Source organism: Pelodiscus sinensis, chromosome 2 (assembly GCF_049634645.1).
Source record: "Pelodiscus sinensis isolate JC-2024 chromosome 2, ASM4963464v1, whole genome shotgun sequence".
Taxonomy (NCBI): domain Eukaryota; kingdom Metazoa; phylum Chordata; order Testudines; family Trionychidae; genus Pelodiscus; species Pelodiscus sinensis.
Window position 1 is genome coordinate 21743912 of NC_134712.1, and position 25174 is coordinate 21769085.

The 25174-nt window shown below is 44.1% G+C and overlaps 1 protein-coding gene across 5 annotated transcripts in view; it reads right to left on the reverse strand.

Moving 5' to 3' along the window:
- Positions 1-25174, reverse strand: part of COL14A1 (collagen type XIV alpha 1 chain) — a 183665-nt gene that overhangs the window by 42343 nt on the left and 116148 nt on the right. For all 5 annotated transcript variants that reach the window (XM_014580808.3, XM_006137507.4, XM_014580806.3 and 2 more), the window contains 6 exons: positions 22366-22475; positions 19409-19567; positions 12982-13059; positions 12618-12704; positions 1271-1324; positions 723-818 (listed from right to left, as the gene is read on the reverse strand). In XM_014580808.3, the coding sequence (XP_014436294.2) occupies positions 723-818; positions 1271-1324; positions 12618-12704; positions 12982-13059; positions 19409-19567; positions 22366-22475 (584 nt within the window). The remainder of the gene's footprint in view (positions 1-722; positions 819-1270; positions 1325-12617; positions 12705-12981; positions 13060-19408; positions 19568-22365; positions 22476-25174) is intronic.

A 25174-nucleotide genomic window follows, 5' to 3' on the forward strand; every position in this document is an offset into this window, starting at 1 on the left:
AGAAACCAGCCACTAAGACAGTATTTCAGGCTCTGTGCCTACTGATTCACTCCCTGACCTTTCTGTAAGCCTGCCAACAGGTGTACCAGTTAGTGTCAGTTAATTTAGATGATAGAGGTGGTTTTGGTATGTAAACATCTCTCCGCCCAGAACAGGACTAATATAATAAAAGTCACAGAATATCAAACAAAAAACAAACAAACTATGTTTTAAGTGTTCCTGCCACACACTCCAGCTCAAAGCATTTTTAAAAACTTTTTTAAACTAGATTTGGGTCTGAACCAAAAACCCATGGGCCAAACTCTCTTAGGCTACGTCTACATTGGCCCCTATTTTCCGGAGGATCGCGTCCAGATTGGCGCTTTTCTCTGGCTTATCTACAAGCCGGAAAAAAGCGGCAGCCATGAAAATGCAAATGCCGCGGGGGATATTTAAATCCCCCGCAGATTTGCCTATTCCAAAGTGCTACATTTGCATCCCTATTACGGAATAGGGGCCAATGTAGACGTAGCCTTAATGTTTAGTGAACTTCAGATCCAAATACACATCTTAATGTTGGAGCTAGTTCTTACCCATGATCCAGACACCTCAGACATTGGATCTCAAATGTGCAGCTCAGTCCAATCTCTTGTTTTATCTAAACTTTAGGAACAATCTAAAGTGTGGGTGCTGGCAAATTCCTGGGATAAAAATAAGTCCACAATTTTTCATTTAGATCTTACTGGAAGTCCTTGAATAGAAAGTCCACTTGGCCCTTGTGGTCCTGGAGGCCCTTGGGGTCCTGGAGCACCAACTTCACCACGAGGTCCATCTAGACCCTAAGACAACAACAGGGAAAACATAAAAGCCACAGACTCCTACTATACATATGAAGGGGGTATCTGTGCAGCAATAAATACCAATAGACTCAACTGCACCTAAAAGATAAGTTAATACTGCTGACAGGCCAAGAAGGCTCCCATTTACAAAGGCTTGATTCCTTTAGGAATGCAAAAATCCAGAGATATATGCTGACACAGATAGCAGCAGCACTATGCATTTTACTGCCCCTCACCCAGAAACAAACATGATGTGTCACCAGTATGACCCAGGAGATCAGAATGCTGTTCACACCCTAAACACCAATGGTATTTGACTACCCCCCTTTCTTCAAGAACATAACAGACATTCTAGATTTAAGCTCATACACACATACAAAAATCTAGATTTAGACACAAACAGACAAAAGCAAAAAAAAAAAGTGCATGTTACAAGTATAGTCATAGATTACCTTTGGACCTTGATCACCATGCTGACCCTTAGGGCCTCTGACACCCGGACCACCCTGTAAATCACATGATTAATATTATGAGAAAGGTCAATCCAACAAAAACTAAAACAAACAGTTCTTTCTTTTTCCTGAATCATACAGATTATTCTATTCTTGTAAGCCCCAATTCAGAAAAGCAACCCTATTTGGGCAACTATCTTGGTGTGTGCTTACATCTGATTTATTCATTGGGGTTTAAGCACATGCTTAATAGCAGTCCTATGAGGGATGGGCTTGAGCTCAGGAAAGTACTCAAGCCTCTATCATGGCCTATAATACACTAACATCCAAATATTGCTGCAGACTGTGACCCAGCTGGATACACAGGTAAACTTTTTTATTGTTAAAATGTTCTCTACATATGCTCTTTCAAATATCATCACAGTCTTAAAGGCCCATTTTCCAATTACTCTCATAATATTTTTATCAGACAAAACCGCTGTATGACCCATTGGGTTTGCTATGGCTTAGTTTCAGAGCCATCCAATTTCTTGCTCCCAATTTCTCCTTTTTCCATTTTCTTCACTGATGCCTGAATTTTTTAATCATTTGTTAACCACCTTCAGCCAAAATCCTCTTTTGTTAAGAGGATACTATAGCAGGCTGGAACTGTGTATTTCACAGGATGACTGTCTTGAGTGTTTCAGAGAAGTAGTCTGTTTCAGCAAAAACAAGGAGGACTCCTATGGCACCTTAAAGACTCACAAATGTATTACAGCATAAGATCTTGTGGACTGCGGCTCATTTCATCAGATGGAAGTGGAAGGTACAGTTTGTCAGGGATTTATACAGAGATGGGAGTGTTACATCAGTGCTTATGAGGGTAATTCAATCAGGATGGATGTGGCCCAGTTCCAACAGTTGATAATAAGGTGAAACTATCTAAAGAGTAAAATTACTGTATAATTACTGCTTGTAATGAGCTAGCCATTCTCAGTCCTTCTTCATACCCATTCTGATGGCGTCAAGTTTGCATATGCCTTGAATGTGTTTCTGATATACAACCAAGACATCCTGCCCACCTCATCTACTGGATGATTTTAATTAAATATTTATTTTTAAGTTTTTATATACTTTTAATAAAATATTCACTCATTGTCTCCCTCTTCCTGGCCCTTTAGATAATGTTTATCTTCTTAGACAATGAGTATTCCAGGGCTGGTCTTTGTGCTTGTAAATAATCTAGTACAATTAGACAACACTCCTCCTAAGGGTTTGAGGAGGTGCTACAAAATATCAAATAGCTAACAAAACAGTATAGCAAATGGAACTACTAAGTAGATAAAGGTTTACAAGCCAAGCCAAGCCTAATATTTACTTTGAGGCATAAGAAATCAGTGTCCTTTGATGCACAAAGCCAATATATGTAGTTATATATAAACATTATATTTTAGCTATGTTAAGGTTGCAAAATCAAGCACTTGTAAGCTAAGAAATGCCAGAATTAAAGCCACGTATGCAACTTTTCTTCTGCTTCTTTGTGTATATATACACACCACAATAGTTTTTAATTACATGATCACAGAATATTTTCCCATCCCCCTCCTCAGCTCCAAGTCTCCACAGTTCCACTCCCTCATCTGTTCCACATCCCAGTCCTCACCGCTCTATAAGTACAGCTCCCCCTGGCTTGAAGGAGTTTCCATTTAATAGCTCTTAGCAAACTCACTATAAAAAAAGGTTGTAACACCACTGCACTCTTTCCCTGGCTCCTCATCCCAATCTTGTCCAGCTACCTGTCTTCTGCCCCAACCCCTCCTCCTCATAAGCTTCTTTCTCCTCCTGCAGCTTGGGCAACAGCAGCAGATAAAGCACTGAAAGCATAGGAGAGAAAGAGAGAGAGAGAGTCTCCCTGCTTTCAGTTCCTGTACCCAGTGCCACAGTGGCTTCCAGAATGAGCAGTTGCATTGATAGTCCTGATCAGCCTCTGAAGCCTGGAGATGGGGCATATTTCACTAAAATTCTAAAATTTCTAAAAAGCTCATCTGAACTAAGATTTTCAGAGGCTCATAATTAAGTCAAAATTGGGTGAATTTTCATAGGACAGCAAAAGGCATGTCCTTGACTGCTGGACAACAACTTTAACCAATTTCAAGTCATTGTTCTAAAGTGGGGGTTTCAAACTCCAGTTTGTGGCTTGAAAGGGCAAGCCAATATCTGTCTGCAAGATGCTTTGTTTTCATGTGCCTCATCATGTGCAGGTGATCGCAACTCCCATTGGCTGCAGATTGTCATTCCTAGCCAATGGGAGCTGTGGGAAGTTATGCAGACAGAACAGTCAGTTTTAGGGCAGATGAGCATGGCTGTTACCCTGAGTGCCAACTTACAGGGGGCACCAAACTGTGATTAGCTGTCCTTTCCCCCCCCCCTTTTTTTTTATTTGTTCAGCCACTAAGGTCTGGGGAAGACCAAAACATTTTCGCTTCTGTTCTCAATTCTCTTTTGAATAAATTAAACAGCTTGAGCTCTTTAGCATGTCATTGCAAAGCATTTTCTCCAGCCCTCAAATATTTTTGGTGCTCTTTTCTGCATTATCTCCAATTTTTCAACACCTCTTTTACAAAGTAGGCACCAGAACTGGATGGAGTATCCTAGTATGGATTTCACTTGGCATGGAAAATTTTAGTCCAAATGTTTAGTCTGGCAAAATTACAAGCAACTGTAAACATGGAAAATGTCAGGTAACCTGAATTAAAGACATCACTATATGTGTTACCTATAAATTATATATTTTCTAAAGGGAATAAATGAAAAATATCCAGAAATTTCTTCATAAATGGTTGTGGATAAGTATAAAAAAATGAAAGGTCAATTTTTTAAGCTGATCTTTGAAATTTGTTGCACATAAGAAAAAAATCTTGGCTCTAAGAGAAAAATTCACATGAGGCAGGAAGTTTCTCTTTATTTCCCTGAAGCAATGTTAAACCAGACAGCTAGCACATGTAAATTTTGGATTCTTACTTGGCTCCTTAGAGATAAATAGTAGTTTTCTAAAATATTTTTTTAATTTCAGCTTCTAACTTCTTCCAGAGATTACATGTCCTACCTGACAGGCCAACAAATAAATATACATACTTCAGAACATCTAAAGACTAGGATAATAGGAGTCCTGTTGCAGTTAGATTATTCTCATGCTTTATTTTGGGTGTAGTTACCAAGTACCTTTGCTACTGAACAGTATTCCATATTATGGTTAAGAAGAGTAAATTATTTTATTGAAGATATGGTCTTTGTGATCACAGATATCTGTACGTAGGATTAACAACAGAAGCCCTTCTAATCAAACCTAATGTTACGCAAATGTCACGGAAAACTTTTCATCGTACTGAAAGAATTGATAAAAATTAATCAGATTCACTTGCATTTTCATTTTCCCGATCATCTAGGTGTCTTTTTCCTAGGACACTAATTTAATTTGTGTACATAGGAAATTAAACTTCAAAACACAGTTGATTGCTCTCTAAATTAAAACAAGACAATCGATTTTTTTCTATTGTGATAAACTAGACTTTTTTGTTTGTGTGACATCTGTTATCTCCAGTGAAATATTATCATAAGAAAGAAAGCTTCCTGTGAGTTCTTCAAGTTTGCACAGCTATAACTTGAGGGTTTTAAGGCTTGCACAAATGAGACCTTCACTAAAGTTAAGATTCTTTTATCTTGCATATCTAAGTTTTTCTCTTCATTATGGACTAAGTGGTTAGAGGCCCAACTTCAACAGATGACTACAAAAATAATTTGCCTCTGGAAATAATTGAGAGAGATCACTAGAAGTATTTAAGAACAGAATATACATCAGGGGAAACAAAGTAAATTAAAATCATGCTTCAGGCAAAACTGTTTGGATGAGATAATCCAGGAGGTCTTTTCCAACCTATGATTCTATGAAAAAAAATGTGTTTTTTAAATTTATGTACAAGCTAAAGAGACAGAAAGATCCAACTCTGTGAAAGAAAATGTACTTAAATGAAAGTATTAAAATTTATTACATGCCTTCCACCTTATTATTTGTATTTTCTTAAACCTAGAGGCTGTGTCTACATTGGCCCCTATTCCGTAATAGGGATGCAAATGTAGCACTTTGGAATAGGCAAATCCGTGGGGGATTTAAATATCCCCCGCGGCATTTGCATTTTCATGGCTGCCGCTTTTTTCCGGCTTGTAGATAAGCCGGAGAAAAGCGCCAGTCTGGACGTGATCCTCCGGAAAATAAACTCTTTTCCGGAGGATCTCTTATTCCTACTTGAAAGGAAGGAATAAGAGATCCTCCGGAAAAGAGCTATTTTCCGGAGGACCGCGTCCAGACTGGCGCTTTTCTCTGGCTTATCTACAAGCCAGAAAAAAGCGGCAGCCATGAAAATGCAAATGCCGTGGGGGATATTTAAATCCCCCGCGGATTTGCCTATTCCAAAGTGCTACATTTGCATCCCTATTACGGAATAGGGGCCAATGCAGACGTAGCCTTATTGTATAATAACAATTCCCTACTTTACAATATTCTATTTGATTAACTTATATAGTGCCCATTTTTTCACATTTTTACATATAAAATGTTTTAAATACTCAAAGAAACAATGGCACCCACACTGGGTAGCACCTGGATCATCAGTAATACAGCAATAAAAACTCAGCAAGCAAAAGGAAAACATAGAGGAGTTACCCACCATGTAGTAACTTTTGTTCTGTGCAATGTGCTATCTCAGTGTATAGTGCACTTCAGCTTGGACAAATGTTCCATGTGCTCACAACTGCAGATTTTTCCATAGCACTGCAGAGTCCATGTGACACAGACATGTGCACCCACTCTGCTTGCACTTTGCACCAATGGAGTAAAAAGGGCTCCCTTTTCAATCCGCAGTTCCCAGTATGGGAGGGTAGATAGTAGGTTACACATAGGATTAGCACACCTTAAAGAACTCATGTTACTGGAAGATAACTCCTTCTTCTTCCTCAAGCAATTGTCCCTCTATCTAGTGCACTTCAGGTGATTCATAAGCAGAGCCTTCATCAGGATGTGCGAAAGGGGGACTAGAATATTATGATACAACACACTGCAGAACAATACCGCCCAGAGAAGCTCCAACTACTTGTATCAGTGCTTAGCATTCAGCAAAAGTCTGAACTGAATTCCCAGCAGCTGCTCCACAATTGTCAGTAGCAGGAACATCTCAAAATGCGTAACTGGAGTCTGCTTACCTTATACTGAGGTGTCGTGATGTCCACACAGCAGGAGGCCAATAGGAGCAGACATCCCCATCGGCTTCCTTCACTCCTCGCAGATGGAGGAGTACTGGACAGCGGCAGGGGCTGCCCTCAGTGTTTGATTTATAGGTTTATACTAGACCCACTAAATATAATGCCAGAAGATTGACCTCCAGAGCATCAATCTTCTCATAAATGTAGATGTGCCCTAAGGGAAGCTACCAAAGCTGCCTGAACTCTAACTGAATGAGTTCTTATGTCACTGCCAAGTGATATATCGTTCATCTCATACCAAAGTAGGCTGCATCCAGAAATCCATTTTGACTGTCTTTGGGAGAAGATGACCTCACCTTTTATACTGTCACAGTTTAGGGTATCTGCACCTGCCTTCCTTTTCCACTGGCTTGTAAGGGTACCCACTCTAGGCTTCTGTCTCTTCCTCTTTTGGGCAGAGACTTGCCTCTCTCCTGCTCTTGATCTGGGGTTTTCCAGGTGCAATTCCCTGCCTATATTTTCTCTCTTGGAAAGCTGTAAACAGCTTTCATTACCCAGGTCACTGGATACCACACTACACTTTATAACCGTGGTCACCAACAGGTCGATTGCGATTGACTGCTCGATCATGAGGCCTTGACCAATCGCTCGTGCGGCATCCAGGCCTCCCCTTTATTTCCCCCCCACCCCCAAGAAGCCCCACTACCTACCGCCAGTGAAAATGGAGGTAGTGCCGGCTTCCCGCGGGTGGACAGAAGTCTCACACCTCAGCGCCACTTCCGGGGGTTACGGAAGTGTGCTGGCTGCTCTGCTGGGTGTGCTGGAGGAGGAGCATGGTGACTTCCCTGCACTGGTGCAGGAGGGGTGAGTCGGCCCTGGGGCGGGCATGAGCAGGGTTTCCCTGTGCCATGGAGGTTTGGCCTCAGGGCAGGCGCACGCAGGGGCTTCGGCCCCAGGGCAGGCGGGCGCGGGGTTTCTCTGCACCATGGGGGAGGTGTGGAGGGGGGAGTTGGGCCCAGAGAAGGCATGCACCAGCTTCCCTCTGCCGGGGGGAATCCTGGGAGGAGGCAGATGCAAGGGACTCTGCTTCCACTGGCACCCTGCACTCTGTCCCCACTCCCCTGCCCCCTGTTCCCACTACTCACTTTTCAGTTCCCTCTGCCCAGCCACAGACCTCTGTCCCCACTCCCCCTTCTTCAGCTACAGAACTCTGTCCCCACTCCTGTCCCCACTCCCAGAACTCTGTCCCCACTCCTCTGTCCCCTGCCAAAGCACCCACTAGCACCCTTCCCCAATACTATGTCCCCTGTTCCCACCAACACAGTTGGGGCCACATTAGTGAAGCTTGGGGGGGGAGGGGGTTGGAGGAGGGTTTTTTTTGCATCTCACTTGTGTGGCCCCAAATGACTTTTCTTGGGTCAGTGATCCCTGACTCAAAACAGGTTCCCTGCCCTTCTCAGAAATAAAGACAATGCAGAAACTTTTTCTTTGACATAGTATTTTATTTAAAAATGAAGCCTGGGCAACAAACCTCAAATTGGGGCCAAGCCCCCATCTGGCCACACCATCATAACACTCCTGCACTCCCCTTTCCCCCAGACCCTACATCTGAGCCTATCATACACTGGAACCCCCTGCCCTGAGCCCCTCACATACCCCAACCCAAATTCCTGAACCCTCACATCCAAAAGTCTGTGGCTTGCTTAGTACCCTAACCCTACATCTGACACCAACACTGCCCGGCCTGGCGCCCTGTCCCCGAGCCAATGTCCCTTTATCCACCTTCTCCTGCATCCAGATTTCCTCCCAGAGCCTGCACTTCTCACCTCTCCCCGCACCCAAATCCCTCATTCCCACCCCAGAGCATACACATCCTGTCTCAACCCAGCAAGGGTATGGCTAGACTGCAGGAGTTTTTCAGGATTCTGGAAATACCCCAGAAAAACACTTCCGCATCAAGGGATGCATTTGTTCTTCCGCTTCTTTTAATAGAAGAGCAAACATGATCTTTCGGTAACCCCTACATTCCTTTTTCCAAATGTTGGAAAAACCTCTTCCTACAGAAGAATTGGGGGGAAAAAAGCAGCAATACAAGGCAAGTGATGGAGAGGAGGAGAATAAAGAGGACGGGGCTTCAAGGAAGGGGCAGGGCTTCAAGGAAGGGGCAGGATGGAAGATCTTGGCTTGTTCTGTCATTTAAAAAGTGATCTTGGGAGTAAAAGGTTGGAGACCACTGCTTTATAAACAAATAATTTTATTCCCAAAGGCGGAAATGTTATAGAGAAATCATATTAAAAACCAGAAGTCACCCCAACTCCAACCTCGGGCTCTGGTAGATGTCAGTCCTTCAAAACCTGTTGGTTCATAACACTCTCAGATTCAGATCCATAGCCATCATGAATAGTTCAGTCTTTCCATTAAATAGCTTGGGATCATTAATTTTAGATTCTGGGAACAAGTAATCAAAAGACATTGCTCCTCTCTTCAGAGCACAGTTTCAAAGGGTTGCTCTTTTGTATAACTAGAAGTGGAAATTTGCATTTGCCTCGCCCTAAATATTCCCCAGGCAAAATACTTGACTCTGTTTGTCCTAAACATTCATTCTTGTTTGGTACATTGTTCAATGCAGTCCTCGGAAGTTCATAACATTCCCAAGCTTAACAGACTTTGAGTACATAAGACAGATACATGAGACTTAATATGGACTATTTTCTAGTTCACCAATTAATACAGAGCAAACTCTAATATAGCTCAAAGAAACAGATCAGGATGCTTTCCTAGCCTACTGTACGAGAACGGCAACAAAATTCTACTCTTACTTATGGTTCCAAGTGAGTTTCTGCCTCCAAATCTTCCTCTCCTGATGCCATTGTGATAACTGAGGGGCTCACACCGTTACTTTTTTAAATGTCAAGCTAAAATGTATTTTACACACAAGGTGCAAAATGACTAGATCACTGGTTCATTAAAAATGTAGCTACCATTACACACTATGTTATATTACACATTAGATATATGGAAAAGAAAATGACAAAAAGTATAAAATAAGTAGACTAAATTAATGCCAACAAAATAGAATAGATTAAAATAGATGATTTTAGATCAGGCCTAGGCAAAATACAGCCCAAGGGGTGGATCTGGCTGCCTAGCCACCAGATCCAGCCCACAGAGGCAGTAGGGAATCCCAGGCAGGCTCCCTTGCTTACCCTGCAGCCCTGCATGCCGCTCAGAAATGCAGTTGTGGGTGCTCTTTCTTTGAGTCTGGAGGGGAGGGGGGAAGATTCAGACATTGGCTCCCACCCCCAGCATAACCCCATTGGTCGGTTTCTGGACAGACACTGGCCAATGGGAGCTGCCTGTTTGAATAACAGGCAGCCACAAAGCACAACCATCTTGTTCACTAACTCAAGCCCATGGCCGAGCAAACAGAAAAATGTTAAGCTCTGCCACTCTTCAGCTCTGCGGGCAGGTTGGTAAGTCTCCTGGTGAGAACCTGCCTTTGGCACCTCAGCCCCTCCCTTCCCCAATCCTCTGCCCCACACTCCTGCCCTGCTACTCCACACGCACCCATACTCCCTCCCAGATCTGGCACCCCAATCTCCTGCCCGAGATCACAATCCCCTCCTATCGTAGGTCACAAGTTTCCTGCCCTAGGACACAACTACCTTCTTCACCCAAACTCCCTCCCAGACCCCATTCTCCCTCCAGCAATCCTTTACCCCAAGCTCCCTTCTGTACCCAACCTTCATCCCAGACCCTGCACCTCCTCCATTAATACCATGGAAGAGTGCAGCCCTCGGCCACTTTCCAAAATCTTCAGAGTGGCCTCCTATCAAAAATTATTGCCCATCCCTGTTTTAGATAAACCACCAAACATCAGTGTTATTCTAAAGCACTGGATTACTGAAAGGAAAGAAACAATTTACCCGGGACTTATCCTGTTCTATGCCATTGGCCTGCTATCCTCTAAAAATACATGTGGTAATATAATTTTCATTCACTAGCCAGCATAACAGGCACATTTTGTACTAGTAAAAAACAAGAGTAGAAGAAAAATGCCTATTGCTGTTGAAAAGAAGCATGTTTTGTAAAGGTCAGGGAACAAATCCAACTAAGGAGTCACAGCAGGGATTAATTTGATCCTAGAATCCTAGTTGGAATTAATTCCACTTGATTGCAAAAAATCCCATCAGGTGAAAAGTGTTTCTTGAAAAAGAATGTAATAGTATCAGATAATTACAGCCCTCAAGGGCTAGTCCTGCAGTCCTTTCACACACATTACTCCCATTGACACCAGTGAAGGACTACAGGATAAAAATCATATTGTCCTTAAAATAGTGAGAATTTTGACTGGATTCCTATATGCACTTGAAATGAACTCTGGCTGCTCAGACACTGAAAACATGTTCAAGAACAATTCATTCCTGTAAGAAGATTAACCCCAAAGATGCTGTCAGGATAAGTGTCTGCTTGGATCTGCTGTGCATGTGTCTAAAGTGCAAGTAGGGCTAGTGTCTAGTCTGATTTGTGCACTCATGGCTTTCCTTCATGAGTCAACATTCTTTGCTTTATCGCAACAGCTCTTCTCCTTTTTCTCTGTCTCTTTATACCACTGATATCTTTGTGTTCACATAAACGTATTCATGAATTCCATACCTGAGGATCTCGTCTCAAGCAATTTACATGAAACTCTCTATGCCTCTTCAGTGACAGTCCGAAGAAACTAATCATCAGGTTTAGATGGCAATTTAAAAGAAAAATCACATCCAACGTTTGTAAAATTGTTAGTTTAGGGACCCTGGTAAAAAACCCAAATCATATCATTGCAAACAAGAATTATCATTTTAAACTGCTGAAGGCAAATTGTAGCATTTAGCCCTGTGATGGGCAACATTGTCCAGTGAGTGGGCCACTTGAATAGCTCTCCTTTATCTCAGTGGTCCACAAGATTATCATAATCAAGACAGTCTCACAGGATAGGGTAGTTTTGCTAACTGCGCTTGCATACCTAGAATTTGTGGGGTGTACCAACTGAACAGTATCAACACTTTGATTAGATACAGTGAGAGCACAAGCTCTCATAGTCAATGTTATGTGCAATCAGCACATACCTCCCTTCACGTACCCTTGCTTTAGGTGCATGTCATTTTAGTGAAGCTGGTAGGAAAAAAACTATGTGGATGGAAACCAGTGGAATGCAGCAACCCTTTGCATAGGCAACAGTAAACAAAATGTCTCGTGGGCCACACATAGATCCCTGATGGTCCACAGGTTGTCCATCGCTGATTTAGCCACCAGCCTAAATAAGAATGCTACAGAGATAAGGGAGACAATGTGCCATCATCTCTCTCTGAGCAGCCTGATACAAAGGAGACTGTAGGTTGCACCATTTTTTAGAAGTGCATCCAACCTGCTCTGATACAATGTGAAAGGAGAGCAGGGCCAGGTACCCCTTTTGTTACCCTGTGTGATCCAACAGCCCCATGGGAGGAACAGTCTTTCAGTTCTTCCAAACAAAGAGACTATAAGAGTTAGGCTGTAATGCAGGCCATGCAAGGTGGGAAAGGCTTCTTTCATCTTCCTATCCCACATCCTCTGCATCTTCCTAAGGGCCAGCCACAATCTGGCCTTTAATTCCTACACCTATTGTTACTGATCAAGTATTTCTGAACACTAGATTCCAAACATTAGATAACACTATGGCAGCTTTAAAAAATAGTGTAAACTGGGTAGCATTTGCATGGCATATTTCTTAACTCTAGAGACAGAAACCAGTTTCATATTATTATTTGTATTACTATAGCACCTAGGGCCTCTAGTTCATGGATCAGGACCCCACGGTGCTAGCCGCTGTACATACACAGAACAAAAACAGTCCATCTTACTGCCTTGAAGCTGGGTTATGCCACAAGCATTTGGTTAACTTATAGAGTTAGTTTTTTAGAGCATACAGCATGAGGTCTTCACAAGCATAGTGTAGTGAATATGCAACTCTCTGACAGCTGTAATTTGTAATAATTAAAACAGCACAGTATGTCCCTTTTCCGCATCAAATAAGACTGAAGAATAGAGTATCGGGTACATCTGAGTACAAACATGAATAAAACCTTACCGGTGGTCCAGGAGGTCCAAGTGGTCCTTTACTAAATTCAGAACAGGAGCAAGAATGAGGAAGAGATGGACAACTTTCCTCATCTCTCTGAGGAGAGAGCAAAATAGTAAGTCTATATTCAAAATATGAAGTCAACAGCTGTGGATGTATAACAGATCAATATAAATATTGAAGGGAAAATTTAAAAACTCCTAAATAATTTGGGGGTACGAGACCCATTGACTTTCAATGGGATTCATGTTCCAGACACAATTAGGTCCTTTTGAAAATCCCACCCATTGATTTCATGAGGATATTAGCAAAAGCATTTGGTTTGGATGCAAGAAAATAAACTACAATGTTAGTTTAGAAAAATAATTCTTACCAAAGCAGGAAGTTCGCAGCATTTGTCTCTATTGGCCCAGGAGGTGGTACAAATAATGTCAAACATCTGCAACTGGAACTGTTTAAAAATAAGAATAAAGTGCAACATTCAATGTGGCAAGTTCAATGAAAAGGAGAGACATTGCGAAGGGGTCCCATTGCTCAGGGCACGCAGGAGACTGATGACAGAAACATTCAAATAGATTTAAAGTGGCAGGTGACAAACATACAAACTTTAATATAAAGGTGGTGGTTGGGGGAAGTGGGGGGGTGAAGGGATAGCTCAGTGGTTTGAGCATTGGCCTGCTAAACTCAGGGCTGTAAATTCAATCCCTGAGGAGGCCATTTAGGGATCTGGGGCAAAATCTGTCAGGGATGGTACTTGGTCCTGCTGTGATGAAGGCAGGGGACTGGACTCGACTCGATGACCTTTCAAGGTCCCTTTCAGCTCTAGGAGACAGGCATCTCCATTCATGAAAGTATGGGCTTGAATGGCATCATCCCCATCCCAGCTCCCAAGTGCCTGATTCAGCCCCATGTTGCATCCTAAACCCCCTCTGCCCGTACAAGGGGGAATGAGGTTACAATCAAGGAGGAGTACTGCTGTGAAAACTAAATACTTCCTCTTGTCTCACAGGTCTTATGCTCAGATTTAGCCTGGAACCTGTTCCCTTGCAGCAACCTGTTCCCTTGCAGCCTCTTACTTGCACTGAGAACACATACATACCTCAAGCAGTGACAATATTTAGTGATGTTAATTGACCATTTCCAGGTTTGTTTTATTTTTTAAATTAACTCTTTTTAATCCTTATCCCCAGCTACCAGGGCTCTGGGATGCCATGAGGAAAGCAAAAAAGCAACAAAACACAACACCAGACACCTTGCCAAACACCTTAAGAGGGAAAAAATTCCTTCATGACCTGCTAAAATGATTGGGTTAGACCTACAGCAAACTTGGAAACCCAGCTCTGATGGCTACCCCACTTACATGGCAAAAGAGATGGGGCTGCTTTCAAAAGCAGGAATGGCTGCTGTGTGTCCAGCTTTTCTTTATACACAAAGTGGAGGGTTGGTGGAACCATTTTGTTTCTTTACCTCTCACAGTTTGCTAATGTGGGCTAAAGCAGGTGAAATTCTGCTCCATTCTCCCAAAATCAAGCCCCACTGTATAGTGTTCTGGATGTAGAGACAGGAAAAAGGCAGAGGAACCTGGTAATTGAGCCCATCCCGCCCTCCAACCAGGATCCCAGAGAGTGGCCATTCCCCTGTGAGATGAAACACCTCACCCCTCCAGCTAAGTAAGGAAGAGGAAATCTTAAGGGGCAGGCATACCAGGATCTATCCTAAATGCAAGAGTTCACTATGGTGGCTCTTCTCACCATGAGACATTTTAAAATGGTATAGAAAATGCTGACTTAATGCAGAAGTCATGGACTGTGCAAAATGACAAAGATACCAGATAAAATATTCAACTATAAGTAAGTGAACCATAGAAACAGAATTAAATGCAAAGATAGATCTCAGAAGGGTACCTCCTAAAGGTGATTCTATTTCTTCTCACCAACAAAACCTGTGTTTTTTTTAAATTTTTTTCCTTGTATGATAAGAACATAAGAACATAAGAATGGCCATACTGGGTCAGACCAAAGGTCCATCTAGCCCAGTATCCTGTCTGCCAACAGTGGCCAGCACCAGGTGCCCCAGAGAGGGTGGACTGAAGACCATGATCAAGCAATTTGTCTCCTGCCATCCCTCTCCAGCCTCTGACAAACAGAGGCCCAGGACACCATTTTATCCCCTGGCTAATAGCCTTTTATGGACCTAACCTCCATGAAATTATCTAGCTTCTCTTTAAACTCTATTATAGTCCTACCCTTCACAGCCTCCTCTAGCAAGGAGTTCCACAGGTTGACTACACGCAGTGTGCAGAAGAACTTTCTTTTATTAGTTTTAAACCTGCTACCCATTGATCAAACAGGAGTGGAAATAAAAATGGGTCCCAAAGGCACAAGAACAGAGCTCAGAAACTTCACAAATAATGAATCAGTGTATGGAGTAACATAATATTTTCCATAGAAATTGCAATCCTTGTCTAGATACAATGGCTTAAAATAGGTTATTCCTCTTACTACTCATCAAGGGCCCAATTCTGTGGGCATTTGCCCATATGTGTGGCTTTGCTTACAGATTTGTCCTACCTATCTCACATGGCTGGAGCAGCCCCTGCCAACCATAGTGGGTGGGGAGGCTATTCGCCCCCCCTTTTCATCAGTCAACCAGTAAAACACTACATTTAACAGGTTAACCAATTAAATGGGATTTTACATCCCTACTATATATGCACACACAAACTTTCATTCTCTCCAGACTAAACAATTCATAGATCCACAGTGATAACATATTTTGTTGTACAGTAAGGAATAGACACAATTATCTCAGTTGCTTTATTGTGTTCATTTAAATGCTGAATGAGTCAGTGTTCGGACTTTATAAAGTTATGTATGTGGGTTGAGTCTTCTGATTCATGCTAAATTACTTAAGAAAGCTTTGTTTGCCACTGTTAAACATTTATTCATAGCTCTCAGCATTCATAGCATTTTAGCTTTCTGAAGCTCTATTCCTGCAAGCAGACCCATGCAGACAAAAGTGTCTGCTTGTACTGATATCAGTGAAAAATTGCAGCCCAAAGTTGTTTCAGATTAGGTAACCCTATTGCAATTATATTCGTAATCCACATAAATTAATACAAAGAGTACATAGTGTATAGTTGTTACACGGTGTTAGGTGAACTAAACACATAGGCTAGGGCCAAAATGAACAGTTAGGTTCATTCAGTCCAAGTGGAGGGCTCAATTATATGACCTACAGCTTACAAAGAACAATATGATTCAGAACATAAGAACGGCCATACTGGGTCAGACGAAAGGTCCAGTTAGCCCAGTATCCTGTCTTCCGACAATGGCCAATGCTAGCTGCCACATAGGGAATAAACAGAACAGGGATCATCAAGTGATTCCTCCCCTCTCACTCATTCTCAGCTTCTGACAGAGGCTAAAGATGCCATTCTTACTCACGAGAACTAGAGGGTCACAAGGTGAAATTAATAAGGAGCAGATTTAAAACAAAGAAAATCTACTAGCCTGAGCCCCCCAGGCTATGGTGTGTGAGGGGAATTCCTTCTCAGTCAGAGGCCACATCAGTGAGGGGTGGTTTTTTTTTCCTTTTTGCTTCTCATTTGTGTGAGGCCCCTCAACTGAAGAAAGGTTCCCACCCCTGATTTAAATTGAAATGGAAGTTAAATATCTAAATACCTTTGCTCTAGATCTAAGGGTACATCTAGACTACATGCCTCTGTCGCCAGAGGCATGAAGTCTAGACATACCCTAAGTGACTTGCCCAAAGTCCATAGGTCTTCTGAGTCCTAGTCCTGTGCCTTTACCACAAGGCCAATCTTTCTCTCTTAGGCTATGTCTAGACTGCAGGCTTCTTTCGAAAGAGGCTCTTTCGAAAGCATCTTTCGAAAGAGCCTCTTTCGAAAGATCGCGTCTAGACTGCAGGCGGATCTTTCGAAAGAGAAATCTGCTTTTTCAAAAGAGAGCACCCAGCAAGTCTGGATGCTCTCTTTCGAAGACGGCCTCTTTACATTGAAGAACGCCTTCCTTCGAAAGCGGAACTTTCGAAGGAAGGCGTTCTTCCTCGTGAAACGAGGTTTACCGCCATCGAAAGAAAAGCCGCGTTCTTTCGAAATAATTTCGAAAGAACGCGGCTTGAGTCTGGACGCAGGGGAAGTTTTTTCGGGAAAAGGCTACTTTTCCCTAAAAAACCCCTGAGTCTGGACACGGCCTTAATGGGATGCTCAGATAGCTGCTATTCAGCATGAATAAGAGGGTCAGACATGGAGCTTTAAAAACTGGTGACTGGACATTTTCTTGCTGTTGTCTGCAAGGGTATTATACACATATTAACACACTCATTAGGGCCCAATTATTTCATATTAATAAAAAAAGGAATGATGTGTTGAGTGCACTATTACACTCCTATGTGAATTGCCATGTTTTCCATGTGAATACAACTAAATTTTTCAATGAGTGGGTGGCTTGTAAAATGACTTATCTTTTACAGATTTCTAGATCCAACAAAAGCCACCATTTCTTTCCCTTACCCCCGACAAAGACCTCTTTAATTCCCAACTTTTCTAAGTTTGCCTTTGTCTGGTACTACTGGAATATGGCACAAAGATTGTTCTGTTTAATTGTCTTTAGAGGCAGAAAATTCAGTCACCATTATCCATACGCCTAAGGCCTAATGAGTTTCCCCGCCCCCCAGAAATCTATCCTTTGGGTAAATATATTTTTGACTGCACTTTGTTTTTAAATACAATCAGAAGTGATACATTTTAAAGGATGAACCTCTATCTCATTCAAACCAAGCCTGGGGCTCAAGGCTAGGACAGTTAAAGAGAATGCCCTAATCTGACTATACAGCTGATAAACTGATAACCCTCCATGTGCCACACACTTTCCCTTCCAACAATAAAACTCAACCAGAGAAGTCAAATGGTGAAATTCTGGCACCTCTGAAGCCAATTGGAAAACTCATATCGATTCAATAGGACCAGAACCACTTCCAAAGAGAAAATTTGGACAGATAAGGACAACACATTGATATAAAATCAAGTATTTTAAAACAGATCCCTCTCCTGGTCAGAGTAAAAATTTGTGTAAACATCAGCTTAATTTAAATTGGGGTAAAAACCTAACAATCAAGAACATTCACATTCTAGGATCCCTACTGTTACCCTAATAAACAAAAATTAGTATCAATAATTATTAATTGAGAACACCCAAGCACGCTGCATAAATGTTAAGCTTGATGTAACACACAAGTTTTCCTGGTGCAGTTCACTGTGTAGTGGCACTTAGACCCTTTAGAGAGAAAGAAAGAATGAATTTCCTCTGCAGCCTTGGCTGAGCGCCAGCTGGCTTTCGGTTCAAACTGTAGAGGCTCATGCACTAAGCTCCCCAGAAGTCCAAGGTTCTTGCATGGAGCAAGACCCTAGTGGGAGTTAAGACACAAAGGGCCAGATCCTCAGCTAGCATAAATTACTGGAGTTCCATTGGCACCAAGGCAACTATGCTGATTAACACCTACTGAAGATCAGGTCCAGAAACAGGAAGCTCACTAAAAGTCAGACTTGCTTTTCTTTGCATTAAAATGCCTAGTGGAATTTGTTCTGTTCTTAGCAGATGGAAATTTTGATTCTATACTTGTGTCTGATTTGAGAATTAAACAATTTTGTTTGACGTAGAATGGAGCTACCAACTGCCTCCGCCTCAGAGCACAAAGCCCCAGATGGACCCCTCACATTGGCTGAGAGAAGAAGCAGTAACACCTCCTGGGGACCGAACTACCTCCCAACCCTTGATATCCTGCAGATCCCAGCTGCACTTTCCCAGACTTGGGTTGCGATGGCTCCAGATTGGTAGTGGCCGTGTTGGTGGGGGAATCTTTACTACCTCAGAAACCCTGAGGATGTTAGCAATTCTGGATTCTATAATTAGTTTTGTGGGATGAGAAGATTGATTACTGCATGTGGAAAAGTAAGGTCCCTGAGCCAGGAGTCTGATGACAGTTAATCCCCAGAAGCACTTTTGCAGACCTGGACTATGTGGCACTTGAGAACATTTTCCATAAGGGAGCAAAGGAATGCTGTACTCTTGCACTTGACATCAGCAGGGACACATCCTTTCCCCCAGACAACAACAGACAATGGGAGATCGCTCAGAGCTCTGGTAGCCACTCAGTTCTGTGCGGGCAGGTACCATAAGGAAAGGGGGAAGTCAGTAGAGAGATGGACCCAATGTACTTCTTCAGACTCTGCAAGGTCATTTATAATTTTAGATATTTAAATGTTTAATATTTTTAAAAGAGCTTGGCGTGCTGTGAGAGGCACCCATGGAAACAGTCTGTGCAAAAATTATGCACTTATGTAACATTGGGGGAAGCAAGTGCAAAGCCAGAAAATATTAAAGGGCCCCAGGGGATGATGCACACAGGGATGTTCAGAATGATAACTGAAAATAATGTTTAAGTGATCTAGGACCCACAAGTTATGCATATTGTTAACTTGTGTAATGAGGGCTATTTGAGGCAACAACCATCCCTTTCTTGGACAGGGCCTTGCACAAAGGGACTCACTAGCGTGTGAGTATAGGTGAGCAAAAAAAAATTAGTTAACCACAATAATCAGAAATGGGTTTACCTCGAGTGAGGCTGGCAGCAGGTTTTCACAGAATTTCTGTAACAGTGTAACTCTCTCACTTCTGAGCTCACACACTACTTCTGCTAAAAGCACAATTGTGTGGCTATTGCATGCCGAACCTTAGGAATTTTATTATGGTTTAAAAAATTGCCTTTGTTTCACTTACTGGTGCAGAATTGTCCCTTTGTCCTCTGGATCTGACCATTCTTCCCAGCACTTCTATCCCATCTGAAGTAATATTCCCTGCTGCATTAATTGTCTTTTCACTGACTTGCTTGCAGTCAATAATAATTTTGGCCATAGTCTTGCTGATAACAACATGTAACTAGGCAAAAGAAAAGACATTTGAAAACACAGAGAGGAAACCAAAGAATATGGGTTATCAGACACAATGAGCATTTTCAAAATGAGTTGATCATATTAGTCCATAACAGATACTCCGTTCAATTAATTAAGGGTATGTCTACACTGAAAAGTTAGTTCGAACTAACGGACGTTAGTTCGAACTAACTTTCCTAGGCGCTACACTAGCGCTCCGCTAGTTCGAATTTGAATCGAACTAGCGGAGCGCTTAGTTCGAACTAGGTAAACCTCATTTTACGAGGATTAAGCCTAGTTCGAACTAGCTAGTTCGAATTAAGGGGTGTGTAGCCCCTTAATTCGAACTAGTGGGAGGCTAGCCCTCCCCAGGTTTCCCTGGTGGCCACTCTGGCCAACACCAGGGAAACTCTATGCCCCCCTCCCGGCCCCGGACCCCTTAAAGGGGCACGGGCTGGCTACGGTGCCCGTGCCAGGTGCAAGCCTGCCAGCACCCAGCCAGCAGACCCAGCACCTGGTACGGCACAGAGCCACCCACCAGATGTCCCCCAGCCCACCCCCTCTTCCCGGGACCAGGCTGGCGGCTCCCGGGAGCTTGCCCTGGACCGCAAGAGGCGGGCACCTTCCTGGGCTAGTGCGGACATCGTGGACCTTGTCCACGATCTCCGCACTAGGCACAGGAAAGTGGCCGGCTAGGGCAGGAGAGCTGCCAGCCTGGCCACCCAGGAGCAGGTGTGCATGAAAATCAAGGGGGTCCACTGAGACCCCCGACCCTGAGCCCTGAGCTTACAATGGCCGTCCTGGGTCAGACCTAAGGTCCATCTAGCCCAGTAGCCTGTCTGCCGACAGCGGCCAACCCTAGGGACCCTGGAGGGGATGGACCGAAGACAGTGACCAAGCCATTTGTCTCGTGCCATCCCTCTCCAGCCTTCCACAAACTTTGGGCTGGGACACCACTCCTACCCCCTGGCTAATAGCACTCCATGGACCCAACCTCCATGACTTGATCTCACTTCCCTTTAAACTCTGTTCTAGTTGTAGCCTTCACAGCCTCCTGCAGCAAGGAGTTCCGCAGGTTAACTATTTGCTTTGGGAAGAACAACTTTCTCTTACTAGTTTGAAGCCTGCTACCCATTCCTTTCCTTTGGTGTCCTCTAGTCCTTCTTTATGGGAACTCAGGAAGAACTTTTCTGAATGCACCCTCTCCACCCAACCCCTGCTTTTAGAGACCTCTATTCTGTCCCCCCTCCGTCTCCTCTTTTCTAAGCTGAACAGTCCCAGTCTCTGTAGCCTCTCTTCATCTGGGACCTGTTCCCAACCCCTGATCATGTTAGTTGCCCTCCCCTCTCCCAGCCTCTCTCTTCCCCTCTCCCACCTCCTTTTCCCAGTCTCCCCCAGTTTTGTTTAATAAAGACAAATTCCATTTTTGAACACAATTGTCCTTTATTTTGTACATCAAGAAAAGGGGCTAGGGAAGGGTAAGTGGAAGGAGGTGAGGGAGGAATGGGGTATGAGCCCCCGATGGGGAGGACTGGGCTGGCTCTGCAGGCTTCTGGGGGTGGAAGCTCTCCTGCAGCCCCCCAATTGCCCCCTCTACCCAGATGGCAGCCTGCGGCAAGTGCAGCCGGGCTGATGGCCGAGTGGTGTGATGTGCCCAGTGTGGGCACTCAGGGCACTCCAAGCCAGGACTGGTTTTCAAGCAGGGCACCCCTTAGAACTGTCTGTCCGGGGTGGGGGTCGGGACCCTTTAAGCGCAGCCCTCGGCTAGCCTGAGACAGCATCTCCACGCTCTAAGTCCTCCTCTGATGCCCTGCCGGCACTGCTTCCGGCCATCCATAAGCCCTGTTCAGAGTCCACTCAATGTGGACTTGCTAGTTCGAATTAGCAAAACGCTAATTCGAACTAGTTTTTAGTTCTAGACGCGTTAGTTCAAATTAGCTTAGTTCGAATTAACTAATTCGAACTAAGTTAGTTCGAACTAGCGCTGTAGTGTAGACGTACCCTCTGCCTCCTTTTCTGCAGGGTTGTCATTTCCTCACCCCTGGGCAAAGGCTCCATATAAGGATTATTCACCACCTGAATCCCACTGAGCCATGGATTGATGTACTGCTTAGTGAAGTGCAGGTTTTGTGTGAGCCTGCCTCATAGGACTGTCTTTTACCCAAAATGTTATGCAGAGATTCACAAATGGACTCTACCAAAAATAGTCGTAAAAGCCATTAAATAATTTTGACAGAATCATCAAATAAAAGCAGTGTGAATAAAAGATCTTTACATTAAAAGATCAAGGTGAGAAGCATCTCTCTGCAGCCCTAGTGGACCCAGCTAGGGGAGGGGTACCTGTCCCCTGGCTGGGGCAGCTCCAGGTTTATCTGGCCCCAGCATGAAGAATGTAGTAAACTGTGCACTTTCCCTTCACTCCATGATGAAGGGGAACAGCTAGCAATGTTCCTGTACGATTTGAGGGGGGTGTTTCAATCCACTCCCCATACTCACTAAAAGGTGCTTGGGAGGTGAGAGACTCAGGACAGGGGCAGTCCCGGATGGTGGGGGGAGTGCCCCAAACCAGTCCCTTTCACCTGTCTGGTGATTCTGTCTTTTTTCTGTATAGTTTTCTGAGAAGCAATCCCATTCTAGGAACATTCCATTTTTGTGGCACAGCCAAACTGAATTTGGTGAATTTGTAGCTCTTACAGTTTAAGAGGAGTTCTTGAACAAACAGACTGACAGATGGACAGACAGAAAGACACAGAAAAATCTTTGTTCTGTATTCTTAAAATCTGTCTGTCTCTTAGCATAACTAACCTTATGGAAACTTCCATAGAATATTTTCTTTATTTCAGGGCCTTCAAATGTAACAGTTTGAAAATCCCCTCTGTAGTCATAATTAAAGAAAATCAGGGTTTTACCATCATCTGTAAAATCAAAGAGAGACAGTAATTCTCGCTGTGTGAGGAAAAAGCAGATAAATTATTATTTGTTAAAAGTCAACATTGTTCTTCATAATGCAGACAACAAAACTTTCAAGATAGTTCTTGCACTAAAAAACCTGGCACTATAGAATTATCATTTGTATTTTAGGTTCCCCAAACTGAAAATCATGCAACTATTTATTCCTTTTAAGGAAAGAAAAAGCTTTGTTACTAGTAGTTCCTAAATCAATGCTTTATCATTTATAACATACAATTCCTCTAGATAAATCATATTTATAGCTACATTATAATGTAGACGCCATAGTCAGTTGGAATCCTTCATTGGAAGCAGCTGTGGAATTATACCCCTGGGATAAGTCTACTCCAAGATTTGGGTTTTCAAAAGAACCTAAAAGAGTTAGGTGTAGAGCTGTGCAACAGATGAGAATTTTGTTTTTATTAAAAAGATTTTGAAATCTGGCTTTGTTCCAAATTGCAACATATGCAGAAAAAATTTGAAATTTCCAATCTCTCTATACATTAAAAAAAAAAAAAACGTATCCTGAGGGACGACAGAGTGATGTCATGTGTCACTCTGCATCCTCTCTGTCTGCCCTCAGCTCCTCCCTCTGCCTTCTCCCATGCTCCGTGGAGCCATGAGCCATGCAGCCTCCCCCAGGCACAATGGAGAAGTGGGGCTACAGGGAACCGGGGGCAGGGGAGGAGTGCTGTCCGTTCTGTGGCGCCTCAGGCTGCTTCAGAGTGAGGAGCGGTAGGCCTGGGCTGGGAAGCAGGTGGCTGGGAAGCCAGGCAGCCTGACTCTGCATGTGGCAGCTGCTTTGCAGCCTCCCTCTGCAGGCTCAGTCCTGGGTGCCTTGGGTCACAGCCAGGAACTGCTTGAGAAGAATAGAGGGAAGTGAGGCCTCTGCTTCTCTCTCAGGCAGTCAGGCAGCACTGGGGGGATTGGGCCCTGGGCAGAGACGTGCCGTAGCCTGGAGCAACTCGCAACCTGCAGAGATGCCTGTGTCCCACCCCACACCCTTGGTTGCGGGTCGCTGGTGGGGGAAAGGAGGGGTGAGTTAGCCCTCTGCCTCCTTCTGCAAACAGGACTCCCAGCCCAGTCCCACAATGCATAGGGTGTGCCAGGTTCCCTCAGCACCACCTGCGTGGAAATGCCCCTCCGGGCACCGGTGGAACCACCCTCACTGAACCCCTCCCAGCTCCGTGCCACATGAGCTGGGGGTTAACATCCTCCCCACACCCAGGCTTCCCCCCCCCCCCCCACCGGCTTCACGCAGCTTGAGTCAGAGTGTTAGTCCCCTCCCCTCACCACACCACCCCCATTGGGCCTTTGCTCCCCTCCCCGGACTCCATGCCACACGGGCCAGTGGTTAATGCCCTCCCTCACACACTTCTCCACCCCCCCATTGGACTCCATGCAGTTGATTCCCTCCGTCAACTGCCCTCTGAGGCATCATAAAGGGGTGGCCCAGCAGTGTTCAGAGCAGCTGCCAATCCACTGGTGCTGATTCCTTGCTGGTTAGGTTGTCCGTTCGTGGGAAGGGACAGGGTGTGTGTAGGGAGGGAGGAAGGGGGATAGTGTGTATGTTGGAATTGATGGTGCGGTAAAGAGGGACAGTGAGTGTGGGGGGATGGGCAGTGTGGGGAGAGAGAGGGGTTAAGGAGGATCAGTGGGTGTAGGGATGGAGGCAGGGGGTAGGGATGGAAGGAGAGGGATGGGCAGCGTGAGGAGGGGGAGGGTTAGGAAGGATGGGTGGGTATAGAAATGGAGGCAGGGGGATGGGAGTGTAGGAATGGAGGACAGAGGTAGGGGTAGGGATGGAAGGAGGGAGTGGGCTGTGGGCCATGAGCTCCAGACTCTGGCTCTTCCCCCCAGAGACGGGGGGTTGGCGAGTATAGAGAGCAGGGGGCACCGCCCCTAGTAAATGTTTAAAAAATATATATATTCTGAAACCATCAAAACAGTATGCTTTGACATTCTCAGAACTTTTTTCTTGCTTTTCTCCCAAAATAAAATTCAGGCAAAACGGACCCAATTTTGTCAAGTGTTTTGATTTTGATGGAATTGCACATTCTGATGAAAGATAGCTCTCAAAAAGTTTCTCTGGATGACTCTAATTAGGTGCCTATCTCCCTCTGAAATTGTACTTGAGTCTTTTAAAACCCCCATTCTAGCTGTCCCATAGATGTAACCTAGATGAAAGGCTCAAGCAGAGCTCTGTGACCAGATAATATTCAACATCCTCATTGATTTCAGCCTAATCTATCATAGATGATGTGTTGAATTGATTTTCTAAAGGCACTGAAAGCATACCACATTCTGCTAGCTGCTACTACCAGGCCCCAAGTGGTTCTGTGAAGCCATGAAAGCATTCTTGCTTTGTGTTCAGGCCCACTAACTGGGGGAACGGGGAAGGGAAGGACAAAGAGTGCAGCTATCCGAGGGCTGGGAGCTCCTGACAGCTGCTGCCATTACCGCAGGAGCCCTGGGCCCTTTAAATCGACACTGGAATGCCCGGTGGCTCTGAGTGCTGGTGAGGGGGCTCGAGGGAAGGCTGCCCTAACCCTACCCCTTCTGGGATTGCAGAGTCAGTCCCCACTAAGTCACCTGACTTAGGGCCCGGTGAGTCTGTCGGCTCCACTGTTTGTGTCTATAGATAAATCCAAGAATCGACTTACTA